Source organism: Vulpes lagopus, chromosome 19 (assembly GCF_018345385.1).
Source record: "Vulpes lagopus strain Blue_001 chromosome 19, ASM1834538v1, whole genome shotgun sequence".
NCBI lineage: Eukaryota > Metazoa > Chordata > Mammalia > Carnivora > Canidae > Vulpes > Vulpes lagopus.
The window spans coordinates 17,397,418-17,414,571 of NC_054842.1; the positions used below are offsets into that span (position 1 = coordinate 17,397,418).

At 35.1% G+C, this 17,154-nt stretch overlaps 1 protein-coding gene across 14 annotated transcripts in view; it reads left to right on the forward strand.

Moving 5' to 3' along the window:
- The window catches only part of SLC4A7 (solute carrier family 4 member 7), a 108,052-nt gene that overhangs the window by 75,794 nt on the left and 15,104 nt on the right, over positions 1–17,154 (forward strand). For all 14 annotated transcript variants that reach the window (XM_041733990.1, XM_041733994.1, XM_041733999.1 and 11 more), the window contains 9 exons: positions 1,119–1,252; positions 2,455–2,700; positions 5,366–5,471; positions 7,240–7,401; positions 7,805–7,918; positions 10,604–10,765; positions 10,951–11,202; positions 14,550–14,618; positions 16,477–16,650. In XM_041733990.1, coding sequence (XP_041589924.1) covers positions 1,119–1,252; positions 2,455–2,700; positions 5,366–5,471; positions 7,240–7,401; positions 7,805–7,918; positions 10,604–10,765; positions 10,951–11,202; positions 14,550–14,618; positions 16,477–16,650 — 1,419 coding nt within the window. The remainder of the gene's footprint in view (positions 1–1,118; positions 1,253–2,454; positions 2,701–5,365; positions 5,472–7,239; positions 7,402–7,804; positions 7,919–10,603; positions 10,766–10,950; positions 11,203–14,549; positions 14,619–16,476; positions 16,651–17,154) is intronic.

Consider the following 17,154-nt stretch of genomic DNA (forward strand, 5'->3'; position numbering starts at 1 on the left):
AAAAAGGACAAAGGTTGGGCTTGAAAAGTTTGGGATACGGCTGGCTGTGGCCTAATGTCTAGAGGTAACGAAGGGGTCTTCTGCTCAAATGTGGTTCTGAAGCCCTGCTTTTCTGCTCCTGCCTTCTGCTGTGCTGCCTTCCAGGTCCAGGAGGGGTGCTTGGCTTGTCCTAAGCTTCTTTTCCTTGCCTTTACAAATGGTGGGCTTTTCCTTTCTTGATAGTGCCTTCCAGTTGATCTTGATGTTTGTGAATGGTAAACTGCTCTTCTCTTTCTGATCCCTCCCCTCTGTCTAGTGACGTAGCCTATACCCCCTACTGTCTAGTAACCTAACCAGTTAGAATGTAATGTTGGTAGTGGTGCAGAATCAACATAGTAGCTTTGATTTAAACTCCCTTGAGCCTTTCATTTTCTTATTTTACTTCTTTTTTTTTTTTTTTTTTTTACCAAGCTTCAATAATAAGGTACTTCTTCATTTAATAGTTGCTGTGAGTTTTTTAAAGATTTCCCATCTATTTTATGATAAAAACACTTTATTTTTGATATCTATTGGTTAAGCTCATAAGATTAATCTCTTTAAATGTGGAAAATTGCTCTTTTGAAATCTTTTTGAGAATGATAGCATCACTTGTTAATTTCAGATTTATTTATTTGAAGGATCTTTTTTCTTTTCATAGCATACCATATGGAGTATTTAATATGTTTTCTGTTTTTTTAAGTGAACTATTTCAGGCATAACACAAACATCCAAAATAACAAACATCTTTGTACTCCGCACAACTTAAGAAATAAAATACCTGTAGATAGAGTTAAAATCTCTGCGTCTGTCTTCCATTTACTCCTCCCTCCTGGCCTCCCACAATACCGCATTCTGAATAAAAGTTGATTGCAAAAGTTTACTTTTAATGTGAAAACATTAAGCAGTTTTCCCTATGTATTTAAAATGTGTTTGTAGTTTTCCGTATCTTAAAATTTAAAATTGACTTAAAAGTTGCGTCTGCTTTATGTATTTAACTCCTTGATTAGTATTTTTATTTTCCAGATGTCGTACATGTCTTGTAGTAGGTTAGATATGTTTATGATATATTACTTCTATTCATTTCTTTTTTCCTTAAACAGAGTGCAATAGAGTCTCTTTTTGGAGCATCATTAACTGGGATTGCCTACTCGTTGTTTGCTGGGCAACCTCTAACAATATTGGGGAGCACAGGTCCAGTTTTAGTGTTTGAAAAAATTTTATTTAAATTCTGCAGGTACGTAATTATTACTTATCACACATGTTTATATATGTGTATAATTATATTGTTTATTAATTTTAGTTAAAAGTGCATCATATATTTAGTAGCTGAAAAAGAGAATCTGAGCAATATATATATATTTAGTGTTTTGGGGCTATCATGTGGTTGACTACTCTGGCCCCTACCATCATTCCTACCCCAGTCACCCTGAGTATAAAATCAGTGGATTTCAGTGCTGGTCAACAAATCCCTTGGGCAATAAAAATCCTTTGTGCTAGCAAATTTAAACCCAGTAAAAAGATGTTAATCTTATTATTGATTAGTTGGTATGTTGGTCTTATAAAGGAATTTTAAAAAGAGGTGGATCTTGGGGCCTCAAGCTGACTTTAATAATCAGGTCTATTTACCAGAAGGAATTTAGCTTTCTGTGTGAGGTGTCAGTTTCCACTGGCAGCGTGTTCACAGTGTGGGAATCAATTTAGGGTATGGTAGCTGGTAGACTTGGAATTTGACATGGCCAATACGATTCCTTTTGTGAGATAAATGTAGTTGAATATTTTAGCCTGAAACAACTGGATCTATTAAATATTTGATTCTTCTAACTCATTTTGTTCTGATTCTTTCTTCACTGAGCAAGCTGATTCTGATTCCAATCTGGCATGTTAGCTACAATAGACTAAGAGAGAATGCAGTGACCTGAAGTGTTTAGGACCCTATGGTCCTAAAGTAATTTCTTACTTGAAACTGAGTTTAAAAAATGAAGTCACTTTCAAAAAAAAATGAAGTCACTTTCTTCAGTGATGCTGGTGGCGGAGGAGATGGTATTGATGATGGCAGTGGAGGGAACAGTTTATGTTGACATAGATCTTCTGGATCTTCAGAGAGTCATATCCAGTGGTTCTATAGAGTGTACATCTGTTATTTACTCCTCAGAATTGATTTCAAAGTGAAGTCTTTGTTTTTGAAATACTAATAGCTTGGTAGACTTTCACTGTAAATCTTTTATATAAGTAAAATATAGCCATTATATTTCTGTTATCTTCAGTTATAGAAGAAAAATACAGAGCTTTCTTTAGTTATTATTGTTATCCTGTAATTTGCTCTTTTTAGGAATCTTATTTTTTTAACTGTTTTTATGCTTGTTGTGAAATTTTAATTAAAGATATCCATTGCCACGTGTGTATATTGATCATATCCACATTTTTTTCCCTAAACAGAGATTATCAGCTGTCCTATCTGTCTTTAAGAACCAGTATTGGTCTTTGGACCTCTTTCTTGTGCATTGTTTTGGTTGCAACAGATGCAAGCAGCCTTGTGTGTTATATTACTCGATTCACAGAGGAGGCTTTTGCAGCCCTAATTTGCATCATATTCATCTATGAGGCTTTGGAGAAGCTCTTTCATTTAGGAGAAATATATGCATTTAATATGCACAACAATCTAGATGAACTGACCCACTACTCGTAAGTGTTTTTGTTTTCTCCAGTATTAAAATGTATTTTTTCTTTTTTCGGAGATGTCTGAGCCAAAAAAAAAAAGAATTTTTTTGAATTGTGATGCTCATTGTATATCTAGCTGTAACTACTCAACTAGCCATTTGGAGGTTGACTTGTTTGTTACGGATGAGATTTTACCAGAGCATTCAATGTACGTAAATACAGTTGAACAGATTGAATCATTTTTATTCCCCAAAACAACTGATTCAAGTGTGTGTGCTTTTGTTCTTCTGTTTGAATTGAATCAGTCAATTTAAATTAATTTGTTTGGTAACAAACCACCATGTATTTGAATCAGGCAATTATATTATATATATATATATTTTTAAAGATTTTACTTATTTATTCATGAGACACAGAGAGAGAGGGAGAGACACAGAGGAGAAGCAGGCTCCATGCAGGGAGCCCAACGTGGGACTCGATCCTGGGTCTCCAAGATCACGCCCTGGGTTGAAGGCCGTGCTCAACTGCTGAGCCACCCGGGGCTGCCCCAAGATCTTATTTTCTTTAGTCAAATCCTGAATGTAGGATGTAATATTTCTCGTATTTCTCATGTTTTGCATTTTCGTTCATATTTTTGAATTTTGATAATTTTTATTTGAAATTATTTTTAAAATATAATTTCAGTACCCTGTCATGCTATTTGGTTTTTTTTGTTTTTTTTTTTTATTATTTATTTATGATAGTCACAGAGAGAGAGAGAGAGGCAGAGACACAGGCAGAGGGAGAAGCAGGCTCCATGCACCGGGAGCCTGATGTGGGATTCGATCCCGGGTCTCCAGGATCGCGCCCTGGGCCAAAGGCACGCGCCGAACCGCTGCGCCACCCAGGGATCCCCCTGTCATGCTATTTGGTGCAGTATTTTCTTTGTGATGAGAAAAGCATGACTTGAAAATATTTTAAGACTCTAGAATAAAATAAGATTTGAAAAGTAATTATAATAGTTACAAAAGGTTGGCAAATATATTTTATAAAAAGTCAAATAGGTTATTAAAATTAAATGTATCTAGGTAGATGCCTATATTTGCTGTCTTTAGCAGTCATGCTTGTTATAAATGTGATTTATATGTTTTTATAAATTTGATTGACTTACATGGAGTGGTTACCAAAAAACAAGGGTACAACTTCCCTCCTTCTGCCTACCTAAGCCCCAAATCCCTATGCTCTTCCCCTTACCTCCATGTTCTCCTCCATCCACCTTTCCCTTGCCTTCCTTACATATTCAACTTTAATGGATATGAAAATTTCGATGAGACATTAATCTATTTGAGGAGATTAGAGACACTCTGATCCAAATCTCTTTTGTGTTATCTTCTTTGCTCTTAAGCTAGTTATTTTTTTAAGTGTTACTTTTAGTTTTCTCTCTTTCCCTCTTCCTTTGACCTTTATGAAACATGGCTTTTATGGCTAGTGCCAGCCAATGAGAACATTGTTTACTTTTGGTTAACTGAGTGATTACATATGACCATGATTCATTCAGCTGAGATCCTGTGAGCACTTGCAGGCACTGTGTTAGCAGTGTTGCATAATTCACATCACGTGTGACTTAATTATTCATATCATAGTCCCATTTGTGTATGAAGAAACTGAGCCTCATGGGGATTAAAACCTGCCTTGAGTCAAACAGCTAGTAAATGGTAGAGCATGGAATGAATCAATGAATCCAAAGTCCAGCCTCTTGCCTGTTCTCAAACAGCTCATAATCTAATTGGAAATATTCCTGTGTGTTTCTTCTTTTTATTTTTTAAACCCACATTTAGAGGCTTTTTTTTAATTCATTCATGATAGACAGAGAGAGAGAGAGAGAGAGGCAGAGACACAGGCAGAGGGAGAAGCAGGCTCCATGCAGGGAGTCTGATGTGGGACTCGATCCCAGGACTCCAGGATCACGCCCTGGGCCAAAGGCAGGTGCTCAACTACTGAGCCACCCAGGTGTCCCCCAAGAATACATCTTAAGATCAATGAAGGATGAACATGAGTAGGTAGGGTTTGTCAGAGTACAAAGCATTAATAGGAGTGTTGCTTTATTGGGAATCTGTGTGTTTTGTGTATGTGTGGGTGGGGAGGCAGAGCAGCTCCCCTGGGGGTTAAGTAGGTAAGATTTAGAGGAGAGTGACCTTGCAAAACATGGGGAGGGGGTATTTTTAAAGAAAATAGCATCCCCTCTAAGGAGGAATATATCTAGCAAGTTTCATTAAGATATTCTGTAAAATATCATTCTGTTGATATTTGTATTGTTTTATTTACATAAGCCAAATCTTGTTCCCTTCCACTGTTCTGATAGGTTTTCCACTTTCTAGTCTCCATACATTACAACATGGGAAAAAAGTTTAATTAAAAGCTACCACAGGGGCACCTGGGTGGCTCAGTTGGTTAAGTGTCTGCATTCAACTTAGGTTGTGATCTCAGGGTCCTGAGACGGAGTCCTACATCAGGCTTCCTGCTGATCGGGGAGTCTGCTTCTCCTTCTCCCTCTGCCCCTCCCCCAACGTGTGTACGTGCTCTCTCTCTCTCTAAATTAAATAAAAGCTAAAAATTAAAAAAAAGAGCTACCACGTTGTGTGGTTGATTTAATAAAATGTGAACATGAAATGCAGGACCCTGAAAATTTTATTCTGTTCTCGTTTCTCAGATGTGTGTGTGTTGAACCTCCTAACCCTAGCAATGAAACTCTAAAAATATGGAAAGAAATGAATTTAACAGCACATGATATTTCCTGGGGGAATCTCACTGTTTCTGTGAGTACATTATGAAATAAGGGATTTTGCAAATATTAACCTAGTTCTTAAGCTTTTTCTGGGTAGACCTACATTTTCTTCTTTATTGATCAGTAGTTGTGATATGTTTTCAGAATATAGTGTTGTGTCGACTAGACAGGAGTTATCACATGTTTATGTATCATGCAGTAAAAAGTATGGGCTGAAAAGAACAAACCTGGTAAGGAGGATAAAAATGGACTCTGACTTCCAGGATTTAATTATTAAAAAATGTGAATATACTCTGGTTTCTAATTCCATGTTGATTGTAGATTGGTAAATTCAGAGAAGGTGTTTGCTAGGACTGTGATTGCATGTACTGGAGTCAACAGAACAATACACATCCACTTGTCCTGCTTTCCTGGTACCAGCTCATCTGCTCCATTAGCAGCTTATTCAGAAGATCATGAGACAGACTAAACCTTGTTTAACTGTGGTCTAGTAGTCTAGTCTGTAGTTTCAGCTGTAGAGACTAGTATAATTTAAGTACCTAAGAAAGGAAATAGGACAAGAACGTGCAAAGAGCACCTACTGTGTACTGAATACTATTACATATTCTTGTATTCTGTTGGGAAATTGTCCTAGCCTTAGAATACCTGTTTAGGGCAATTCTCAGGTTGGGATTAGGGATTAAGGTATCAAGTGATATCAATAAAATCAAGGTCCCCTGGGCTTCTCTGGTGCTTTTTATATCATATAAGCAATTGTAGGTCATTCTTTTCTCACTAAAGATAATAGTTAGCTCCTAACTATATAATTGTGAGGGTGTCATCTGCAATTTTATCTCACTGATAATATAATTCTATGTATGATCCAGTACAGGAGCCATTAGCTGCATGTGTCTATTCAAATTTAAATTAAATACAATTAATTAAAAGTTCAGTTCTCAGTTGCACTAGCCATGTTTCAAGTGCTCAGTCACTTCATGTGGCTGCTGCATTGGACAGTGGAGATTTCCATCATCACAAAGTTATGTTGGACACTGCTGATTTAAAGCATTATATATCAGTAATCAGATTAATACTTGAAATTTAAAATGTCAATTTTGCTATGAAGGAGGCCGAGTAAATAGAGGTGCTCAAATGAAAGTGATCTGTTTAAAAAAGATTCATTCCATGGTGAATAAGAGGTCTTGATATTTTAGGTACAGGCCTTTAAGGTGTGTTTTTTTGATTATCAAAAGGCCCATGTTTTTTGTTTGTTTGTTTGTTTGTTTGTTTTTAAATACTTACAGCTTTTATTTTTGGGATCTATGTTGTAGATTTGTAGCTTTACTAATCTCAGCAATTAGAAGTTAAGAAAAATGGAACCTTTGACTATTTTTCTCTGGTGTTAAGCCTGAGTTGTGTTTGCTAAAACGAGTCTCATTAGAATATAAGTAAGAGACAGATGACATTAGTGGTATGTGACATGTGTCATTATTAATCTCTGGTTGACTTACAGTATTTTTTCCCTAAAAGGAAAATGAGGTCAATAGATTTCTATAATTACATTGTATTATGTCATATAATTAAGACTTTTTTAAAAATGGAAATACTATTTGAATGGTTGCTTTACTGATGATACTTTACTGATGATGTGTTAAAGTTGACCTGGCAGTGTTTTTCCTTTCTAAGTGGAATATAAAATAATGGCATGTCTTCAATCACTAGCATCTTAGAGTCAGTAGAGTTCATTAGTAATTTATTAGATACCTGAGAATCTTCTTCATTCTCTCCTTTTTCTATTTTTTTTCTCCTTTTTTCCCCAGGAATGTAAAACCTTTCATGGTGTGTTTGTAGGATCAGCTTGTAGTCATCATGGACCTTATATTCCAGATGTGCTCTTTTGGTGTGTCATCTTATTTTTCACAACATTTTTTCTGTCTTCATTCCTCAAGCAATTTAAGACTAAGCGGTATTTTCCTACCAAGGTAATTGGGGTGTGATTTTGGAGTTCTGATAATATTCATGTTTTTAGTTTTTGTTACCTTGGTTTATTCAAAACAGTAATACATTGTTTGAGGTTAATACTTGATATCAAATAGTTGTAAATAAGTTACTTATAGTGAAAAGTGTGTATTACATGTCTAAACTAACAGTTGGAAGGTAATGATGTCATGAGGGATGGGATGGTAGGAGGTTGGTTGTGAAATGTGTTTCTTCTCTTTTTGAAAACATGTATCAAGGTATTTCATGGACCCACTGTCACTAATTAAAATCATTATCCACACTTTCTAGTGGCATATTTTAACCTGAAAGATGGGAATTATTTAGAAAGGACACATAGTTTTTCTATGTTTCTGTGTTTATTTTAACGTAATCCCTTTAACATAGGTGCGATCGACAATCAGTGATTTTGCTGTATTTCTCACAATAGTAATAATGGTTGCAATTGACTACCTTGTAGGAGTTCCATCTCCTAAACTTCATGTTCCTGAAAAATTTGAGGTAAGGATTAAAACATTTGGTTATTTGTTACTTGGGAATACCAAACCTTTTTTAAAATGAGACACTTTATAGGAATATATATATCTTTCTCACATACGTAAAAAATGATGAGAAGATACAAGTGAACCTATTTAGAAAGTAAGCAAGAAGGTATCAAAGTTAGTCCCATCAGGGAGAGAGAATGAAAATACTCATGGTAAGTAGTTGGGAGTCATTTAAAAATTTTTGACCCTGCTGTCTTAGCTGGAGTTCATGATGTGTTTTCCAGGCAAAAGAAACATTCTTTATTCCTTTATAAGGAAGTGACTCAAACTTGAATTTGAATGTGTAACAAGAAGATACTATTTAAATTTCTAGAAGAGTGTGTGTCTGTCACTAAATGAAATGCTCCATGTCTCATTTTCCAGCAGAATCAGGAAAGAATCAAATGTATTCCTTCCACAGGAAAAATGATACTTTTCTGACCATAAACCCTTTGCTTTCATCAGCAGACTGTAGTTATGTTGTATGTACATAATATACCATGTGCATAATATAGCATTCAAGAATTGTTTTCCCTTCATAGTAGGAGTTGGTAGCTTTTGAATAGTTTGTGGAAATTTCTTATAGTTGAGTATTTGTGTCCCTGGTTATGTTTATGTTTATAGCAAGTTATATGACTTCTCTTAAAAACAGAAGGTTTAACGGGGATTAGAAATAAAACGAATATAATTTTAATCTGTTTTATCTTTCATTGGGGAAAAAATTCTTTTTAAAACCAATAGTCTCCAAAGGAGACTGCATGGGTGGAAAATGATCTACTAAAATTATATAGGTCTACTTATATTTTTATTTAAAAACAAGAAAAATTTTGCTTTATAATATTACTAGTAAACTATGGAAAACCATTATAGTAACCTAACAAATGCGTATGCAGCCATCAGGTATACTCATTTTTATTAATAAAATTTTTCTTTATTGTTTTGCTGCTGAGAGTATGTAATAATATTTGGAACCTTTGTTTAAAAGCATAGCTATTGAGCCAGTAAGAATTTTTGGCCATTTTTTTCCAGTTGTTTTTATTTAAGTTCAATTTGCCAAAGTATAGTATAACACCCAGTGCTCATCCCATCAAGTGCCCTCCTCAGTGCCTGTCAGATTTTGGCCATTAAAATATGACTATATATATATGAAAGTCTTTTTTTTTTTTTTAAACCAAGTCTTAGAAATAAATGAAACTATAAATTAATAATGGTTCAAAATATTGATGTAATTTCCTATAATCCTGGGCCCAGTTCCTTATTTTCATTCCTTTTTTTTTTTTTTTTTTAAGATTTTATTTATTTATTCATGAGAGAGATTGAGGGGCAGGCAGAGACACAGGCAGAGGAAGAAGCAGGCTCCATGCAGGAAGCCCGATGTGGGACTCGATCCCAGGACCCCAGGATCATGCCCTGAGCTAAAGGCAGATGCTTTAACTGCTGAGCCACCCAGGCATCCCCTTATTTTCATTCCTAAGTCTATTTTTGTTGCTCATTTATTGATCTAGTTTTCAAGTAGCAAACTGATTTCAAGGGCCATAGATATATTTGGGGAAATAAATCAAGGAACACTTAAGAATTTGTGCATTATATAGATAAAGTATTTTTATTCATGTACAGTTTCGACCATTACGCAGCTTAAGGTGTATCGGTGTGGGAAAATTGGAATACCTGCATTTGAAAATATTAAGTGTTCCTTTTGTATTGACAAATTGTTTTGTGAAGAAAAAACAGGCTCAAAATGAAGTTTAGGTAAAGAAAACTGTTTAAATTTCAGTATACCCAGTGCCCTCCATGAATATTAAACTCTCTTAGGATCTTTTAAAATTTTTTGTTTTAAAACAAATTTTACGTGACAGCATTGGAATGTATTTGTATCTGATATAATGCCAGATTTTTGGCAGTAGAAGTGTTGAAAAAATATGTCCTCAGTCCCCAGTTCTGATTTTGTACTGACAGTGCCCCAAGATCACTGGTCTGTGGGATCTTCAAAGCAGTTTAGTTTAGGAGTTTATCTAGTAGGTAGACTGACCTCACTTTATTTGCCATTGCCTCACTTAACCTCTGTCTATAACTAAACCTCTGCAAGCATCAAACTTGTAAAACAGTCTCTTGTTCATAAATCTGTGGCAGTTGATACTAAGCTTAAAAGAGATCTCTCTCTTTTGGTGATCCATTGCTTTGAGAGGGCCAACATGTCTCCATCCAATGTCTGGGAACTCACATCAGATGGCTGAAGCAGGGGAGGTAATTGGCTCCCACCTCTCTCTCCCCACATTGTAGCTTATCTTCAAGAAGGCTTATCCAGGCTTATTCAACAGCTTAATCTCAGGGTTCCAGGAGAGTTAGAGAAGCTGTAGGGTCCCTTGAGATCAAGACTCAGAAGTCACACAGTGTCACTTTGGCTTTATTCTGTTGGTTGAAGTAAACCATAAGGACATCCTAAATCCAAGGGAATTCCACCTCTAGATGGAAAGATTGACTACGTGGACAAGGGAGCTTCATCAAGGGATATCTTTGCAGATAATTCACTATACATTCCAAGATTTAATCTAGTTCTTTCTATTCCCTTTGCGTTTCTTGGGATAGACAGCCTATGTTGCAGAAATTTTATTCAGTAGACGAAAACTTCTTTTTTTTTTTTTATCTTTAATTTTTTTAACAGCCTACTGATCCAAGTAGGGGCTGGTTCATAAGCCCATTGGGAGAAAATCCTTGGTGGACTTTATTAATAGCCGCTATTCCCGCTCTGCTTTGTACCATTCTCATCTTTATGGATCAACAAATTACAGCTGTAATCATAAACAGAAAGGAGCACAAATTGAAGGTAATTTTAAAATTTTGTGTCAGGTTTTGTAATTTCTTAAGAGTTTGAGGTGTTTTCATAATGACTGGAACATTAAAACATGGGAGATGAAAATTAATTTCTTCTCTGTTTATAAAGTTGTATAGTGTTACAACCTAAAAGAACAGTTTAGATTTACAAATGTTTATGTTCACTTTACTTTTCAGAAAGGAGCTGGCTATCACCTTGATTTGCTCATGGTTGGTGTTATGTTGGGAGTTTGCTCTATCATGGGACTTCCATGGTTTGTGGCTGCAACGGTGTTATCAATAAGTCATGTCAACAGCTTAAAAGTTGAATCTGAATGTTCTGCTCCAGGGGAACAACCCAAGTTTTTGGGAATTCGTGAACAGCGAGTTACAGGGCTAATGATTTTTATTCTAATGGGCCTGTCTGTGTTCATGACTTCAGTACTAAAGGTAAAATCTCTTTACTGCAATATTTAAAAAAAATTTTTGTCATAAAATTTATACTTGGTTGTATGAAAATAAAACATTGAAATATCTAAAATTAGTTTCATATTTCCTGGAATTTACTTGGAAAATAGTATTTTGGTATATGGTGTTTAGTATAGTGGGCATTTTAGTGTTAGATGTTTCCACTTTAGAAACATTGTAAAAGGATATTATTAATGACTATAGAGTTTTGAAAGGAGTTAATCCATGGCTTATTTATGATCTAAAAGAAAAATATATCCAGAGGATTTTATAGGCATCTTAAAGGGAGTAATATTGAAATATGATTGACATAGTTATTTGACCAAAAAGTGAAAATAATATTGCTACTAAGTAAACAAATGTGTTCTTTCTGATAAACTACATGAAGTAAAGGTAGTAGTGCTCATTATAATAAAAACAGCTAATATTATAAATAAAGCATGCAAGAAATTACACTTTATGTTAAGTATCTTTTAGTTACATCTGGTTTTTACTAGATATTTACTAATGAATCTAGGGATTAAAAAATGCAACAATAGCAAATGTTGGTAAATATCTAGTCTGAAATTTTCTGTTCATTATGGAGGAGCACAACTCCATTTTTCCCTTTAGTGTTTTAGTTATTTTTATTGCAAAGAACATTATTAGGTAAAGAATTGTGTACATTTATAAATTAGGGAAAAATCTTGGAGGTGTATGTATGTTACTATATTAACTTAAAAGATTAAATACTAGAATTCTTTGGCCTACATTTCATGAACTTTCTAACAACTGACTAATTCAAGTATTTGTTGAGTATTTACTATGTTAACAAGACTAGGGAAAACAAATAGGACACATTATAGTTTGCTTTTCAGAACTTGGCAGTCTGGTTAGTGAAGGATATAGGTTAACAGGTAATTACTCCATAGTGGTGAGTGTATCGTTAGAAGTACCTGGCAAAAGAGGAGAAAGATTTAGTGCACTCTTATGGGGATATTGTCTCCTATTAAGGAAGGTTGCCTTTAAAATTTTTTAAGTATTGATGTCATAGAGGCAAAAAAAATTCAAATAGAACATCCAGAAATCCCTAAAATGAAAAGTTAGTCTTCCCATTTTCCCTTACTTTCCAAAAGGAACTCTCTAGAGGTAAACTCTTTTTAATTTCATTATTTTTAAGTTATATTGGTGGTTACAACCATTATACTTTTACATACTTTTATAGTTTTATTTTTTCCATTATTATTTTTACATTGAATCTCTACCTAAAACAGTGATTCTCAAAATTTAGTCTAAGGACAATCTCTGGGAATCCACAAAAGCAAAAGTATTTGGAGAGCGTGTCCTCAGTTTACCTTTGAAGAACATATAGGTGTTCTAAGACTAAAAAGCTTGGGAACCTATCATGTAAGGTTGGATGTTTTATGAAGATTTAGCATAATTAAGTGTCCACACCCAGTCTTCCTTCCATCTCCTGCCTTTGGTTTACTGTGTTTTTAATTTTATTGTAATGGTTACCAACATTTACACTTTATGCTGTAATTATAATTAAACTGTCTATGCTTTTTCTGTAGGTTAAATTATAAAAATATAAACCCTCTGGGAACACATAATCAGCATTTTGATGATACTTATGTGTTCACTGAGGACTAAGCAGTCTGATCTCTCCCTGTGTGGAGGTAGAAATATACCCTATTTCACTAAGCTCCTGTTGCTACTTGAAGAGTAACTGCCCAAGCCTTAGGACACAATAAATTTTCTTAGCATCTATTTCACTTACAAAAAAAAAAAAAAAAAAAAAGACAGTTGCATATACCGTTTCCACTTTTTCTTACATCCTTTTTTTTTTTTTTTTTTAATTGATGAAGGAATTCCTAGAGTAATTTTTTCATATGTAGTCCCATGAGTGGTAAACTTTCAGAGTTCTTTCATGTTTAAAGTTACTCTCACATTTGATTAATATAGTTAGATACATGTTTCAGTGTTCAAAATTATTTTTATTTGAGTCTTAAAGTCATTGTTTCCTATAGACCAATGGTCCTAATAATATGACTGATATCTATTTGGCTTTTATAACTTCAGAGGCATATTTTTTTTTTCCTTTCTAGAAGCTACCAAAATTCCCTGTTTACTCCTGGTGTTCTGAAATTTCACTGGGACATTCAGGTGGATAGATGGATAGGGACTTTCATGTACCCTACCACTCTTGCTATGGGCCATTATTCTCTGGAAACCTGTGCCCTTTGACTATGGGAATTTTCTGCCAGGGTTTATTTTCTCTTCTCTCTGTTAGATATTTCTTCCACTTCAGGTCAACAGATATTAGACCTTCTGGATATATTCTCACATTTCTGTCCTGTGCCCTCGCTGTTATTGAAAATTTCCTGTTTTCCTTAGATTGATCTCTTTAGTCTCATCAAAATCTTATTACAGAATTAATTTTAATTATTTTGATAATTATATCTTCAAATTTCCAGAAGCCTTTTTCACTCCGATTATTTATTTTTCCTAGCATTCTGAAGTTGCCTTATGGATAAAATATTCTCCTGAAATTTCCTGAGGATATTTATTTGATTTCTTTTGGTTTTCTTCTCTTCCTCTTAGGTTTCTTAGGAAGGACATACTTGGCTGTTCAGTAGAGAGTGAATGTGATTTTTCTCTGTAGCTGTTAGGTCTTTTTTCTTTATAAATCTCCATCTTAGAGTGCTGCTTGTGGTTTTTGAGTAGATGGATGGAGCCTGTTAATGGCTTTCCTGTAGGATGCCTAGGCATAGCAGGTAGGCAGTTAGGCCCTCTAACTGTCAAAGTAATAAGGACTTTGTTTTGGGGATGGAGTTCAATTATTATATCAGGAAATGGTACTATTGTATAATAGTTATTATATTGTGATAATAATAATGGTAAATGTTTTAAAAAATTATTTTATTGTTTTTATTTAATTCCTGGCTAATACTTTATGAGTCATCAATATACACCATGTGCTTTTTCCAAGTATTTTAGTATTTGAAATCCTTTCATCTTCATGCAGTCTGTTACAGAAATTACAGCATAGAGAGGTCAAGGCTCAAGAAGAAGCTAACTGGCTTTTTAAACCAAGGAGTCTGACTATAGTGCTCATGCTCTTAACCCCTGAACACACTCCTGTTTCAGGAAGAAACTTGTAGAAGATAAACAGTTTTTCAAGAAGGCTATGTTTACTAGCATATTTCTTATTTATAGAAAAGTTAGGTCTCATCACTGAAATATCTTTTAATTCTATCTCCATAGGTACTCACTATGTTTTTGTATATCTTATTGCTGTGAAAGTGTATTAGTAGCATGGGTTCTAACTGTGTCCCTTTTACTTACAGTTTATTCCAATGCCTGTCCTGTATGGTGTTTTCCTTTATATGGGAGTTTCCTCATTAAAAGGAATCCAGGCAAGTCTTAAGTAGTTAATGATTTTGTAGAAAAATTTAAACATAATTTAAATTTGCAGAGTGTTTTTATGATGTAGTGATGTATCCTCAACTCTGATATTCTGGGGGCAGGTTAGCTGGTAACTTTAATTCCACATTTTGCATGTGATTGTGGCTTACTACACATTTTTCCCTCAAGAATGGGATCATGAACTGTTATGATGTTCACCTATTTTTAATCAAAGCCAATGAAAGGCCCTGTAACTATTGGTAAAGACTAGTAGAGGGACAGCCAGGATGGCTCAGTGGTTTAGCGCTGCCTTCAGCCTAGGGCCTGATCCTGGAGACCCGGGATTGAGTCCCACGTCGGGTTCCCTGCATGGAGCCTGCTTCTCCCTCTGCCTGTGTCTCTGCCTCTCTCTCTCTCTCTCTCTCTCTCTCTCTCTCTCTCTGTGTGTGTGTGTGTGTGTGACTATCATAAATAAATAAAAATTTAAAAAAAAAAAAAAGAGGAGGGATGCTGAGGACCAGAATAGTTAGTACTTGCCATCTGTGCAGTGCAATATAGTTCATAAAGCCTAGGACACAAATTATTTTCTGTGCTTCTCAAAATAGCATTGTTAACCAGGAAAGGAAGAAATGCTAATTTTGTCAACTAGGAAACAGAAATAGAGGGAATTATGATGGTTCTTAACCAAGTACACAACAGAGCCAAGGCTAGAATCCCTACTCTGTTTGTCTTATTTATAATACTTCTGGAAAATAGTCTGATAAAATGTACTAAGATCTTCGTGTAAAACATTTGGCTCAGGGTAGACGTGGTGGTGCAGCGGTTTAGCGCCGCCTGCAGCCCAGGGTGGGATCCTGGAGACCCGGGATCGAGTCCCGCGTCGGGCTCCCTGCGTGGGGCCTGCTTCTCCCTCTGCCTGTCCCTGCCTCTCTCTTGCTCTGTGTCTCTCATGAATAAATAAAAAAATAAAATCTTTTAAAAAAAATTTGGCTCATAAAGCACTTTTAACACCATGTGGCCACCTCCTATCATGCAAAGTGTATTTATTGTCTAACATTGCCAGCTAGTGCTGGCAAGACTTCTCAGGAGATAGCATCTTTGTTTTTTTTAGTAGTCCTGGATCTCCCCTCTACTTGTCAAGAAATGATCTCACTAACTCAATTTTTTTTTTCTTTGAAAATTTTATTTTACAGTTTTGTGAGTTTTTACTCCTGGTTTATAAATGAGGAAACTAAAGTTCAAAAAGACCAAGGAATTTGTTCATAGTTTCCTTTTCATTGGGTGAAAAATTAATAATTGTACTTTAGACTATTTATAGAATTGATAATGTTAGAGTGGGAAAGAACCTTGGAAATTGTTGCTCTTTTATTGTACATATTAGAAGAAAAAGTCGAAGTAAATGACTTGAGTTGATTAGAGTAGATAAATTCATCTAAAAATGTGAATCCTCGGGATCCCTGGGTGGCGCAGCGGTTTGGCGCCTGCCTTTGGCCCAGGGCGCGATCCTGGAGACCCGGGATCGAATCCCACGTCGGGCTCCCGGTGCATGGAGCCTGCTTCTCCCTCTGCCTGTGTCGCTGCCTCTCTCTCTCTCTGTGACTATCATGAATAATAAAAAAAAAATCTATAAAAATGTGAATCCTCCAAATTAAGACATTTTGGTGTGAGTTTTCTGATTAGGTTAATTGCATTAATTTACAATGATTGCCTTGATTTTTGCCACCTCCTTGGGTCCAGATGTTCTGTACTGAAATATTCTACTATAGTATCAGAACATATCAAGAAATTATAGTTTAAGTCCTTCAGTAGCATAAATGATACTTTATTGAAAACTTTCTTGCTTTGTTTTGTTTTCCGTTCAATACACAGTTTTTTGACCGTATAAAATTATTTGGAATGCCTGCTAAGCATCAGCCCGATCTGATATATCTTCGTTACGTGCCTCTCTGGAAGGTCCATATTTTCACAGTCATTCAGCTCACTTGTCTGGTTCTTTTGTGGGTGATAAAAGCTTCAGCTGCCGCAGTAGTTTTCCCCATGATGGTAAGGCTTTTTTATTTTTTTCAGACTTTGTCACTAATTAGTAACACTCCTGTGTGTTTCGACAGTATTTTACTAACGTTCATCTCCGTAGTATAATATAGTAATGTATTAGTAATATTTATATTTGAGAAGGGGAATAGTCTATTTTAAGCACCTTAGGTGTTTTGAAATGTGAATTGGCCCTTTTGCAACTATTAAACCAGTTGCTTTAGAAACTGAATTCGCTTGTTATTTTCTCCATTTTTGTTTTTTAGTCCTTGGACTATAGAATGCTGTTTTGTATTTTTCAACAACTTTAGAGTTTAGGACGTTTATGGAACAAAGATGATAGCCAGATGTAAAAGAGCAAAGCACCTAGAGCAACATATGTCTTTAATAGAATGCTTCAATACATCTTGCTCAGAAATTAAGAGATCTAGAAGTTAAAAAATAATAAGATTTTAGATGATATTAGTAAGATAGTATCATTCACCAAATTATCACAGAATATTGTATTTTGCAAAC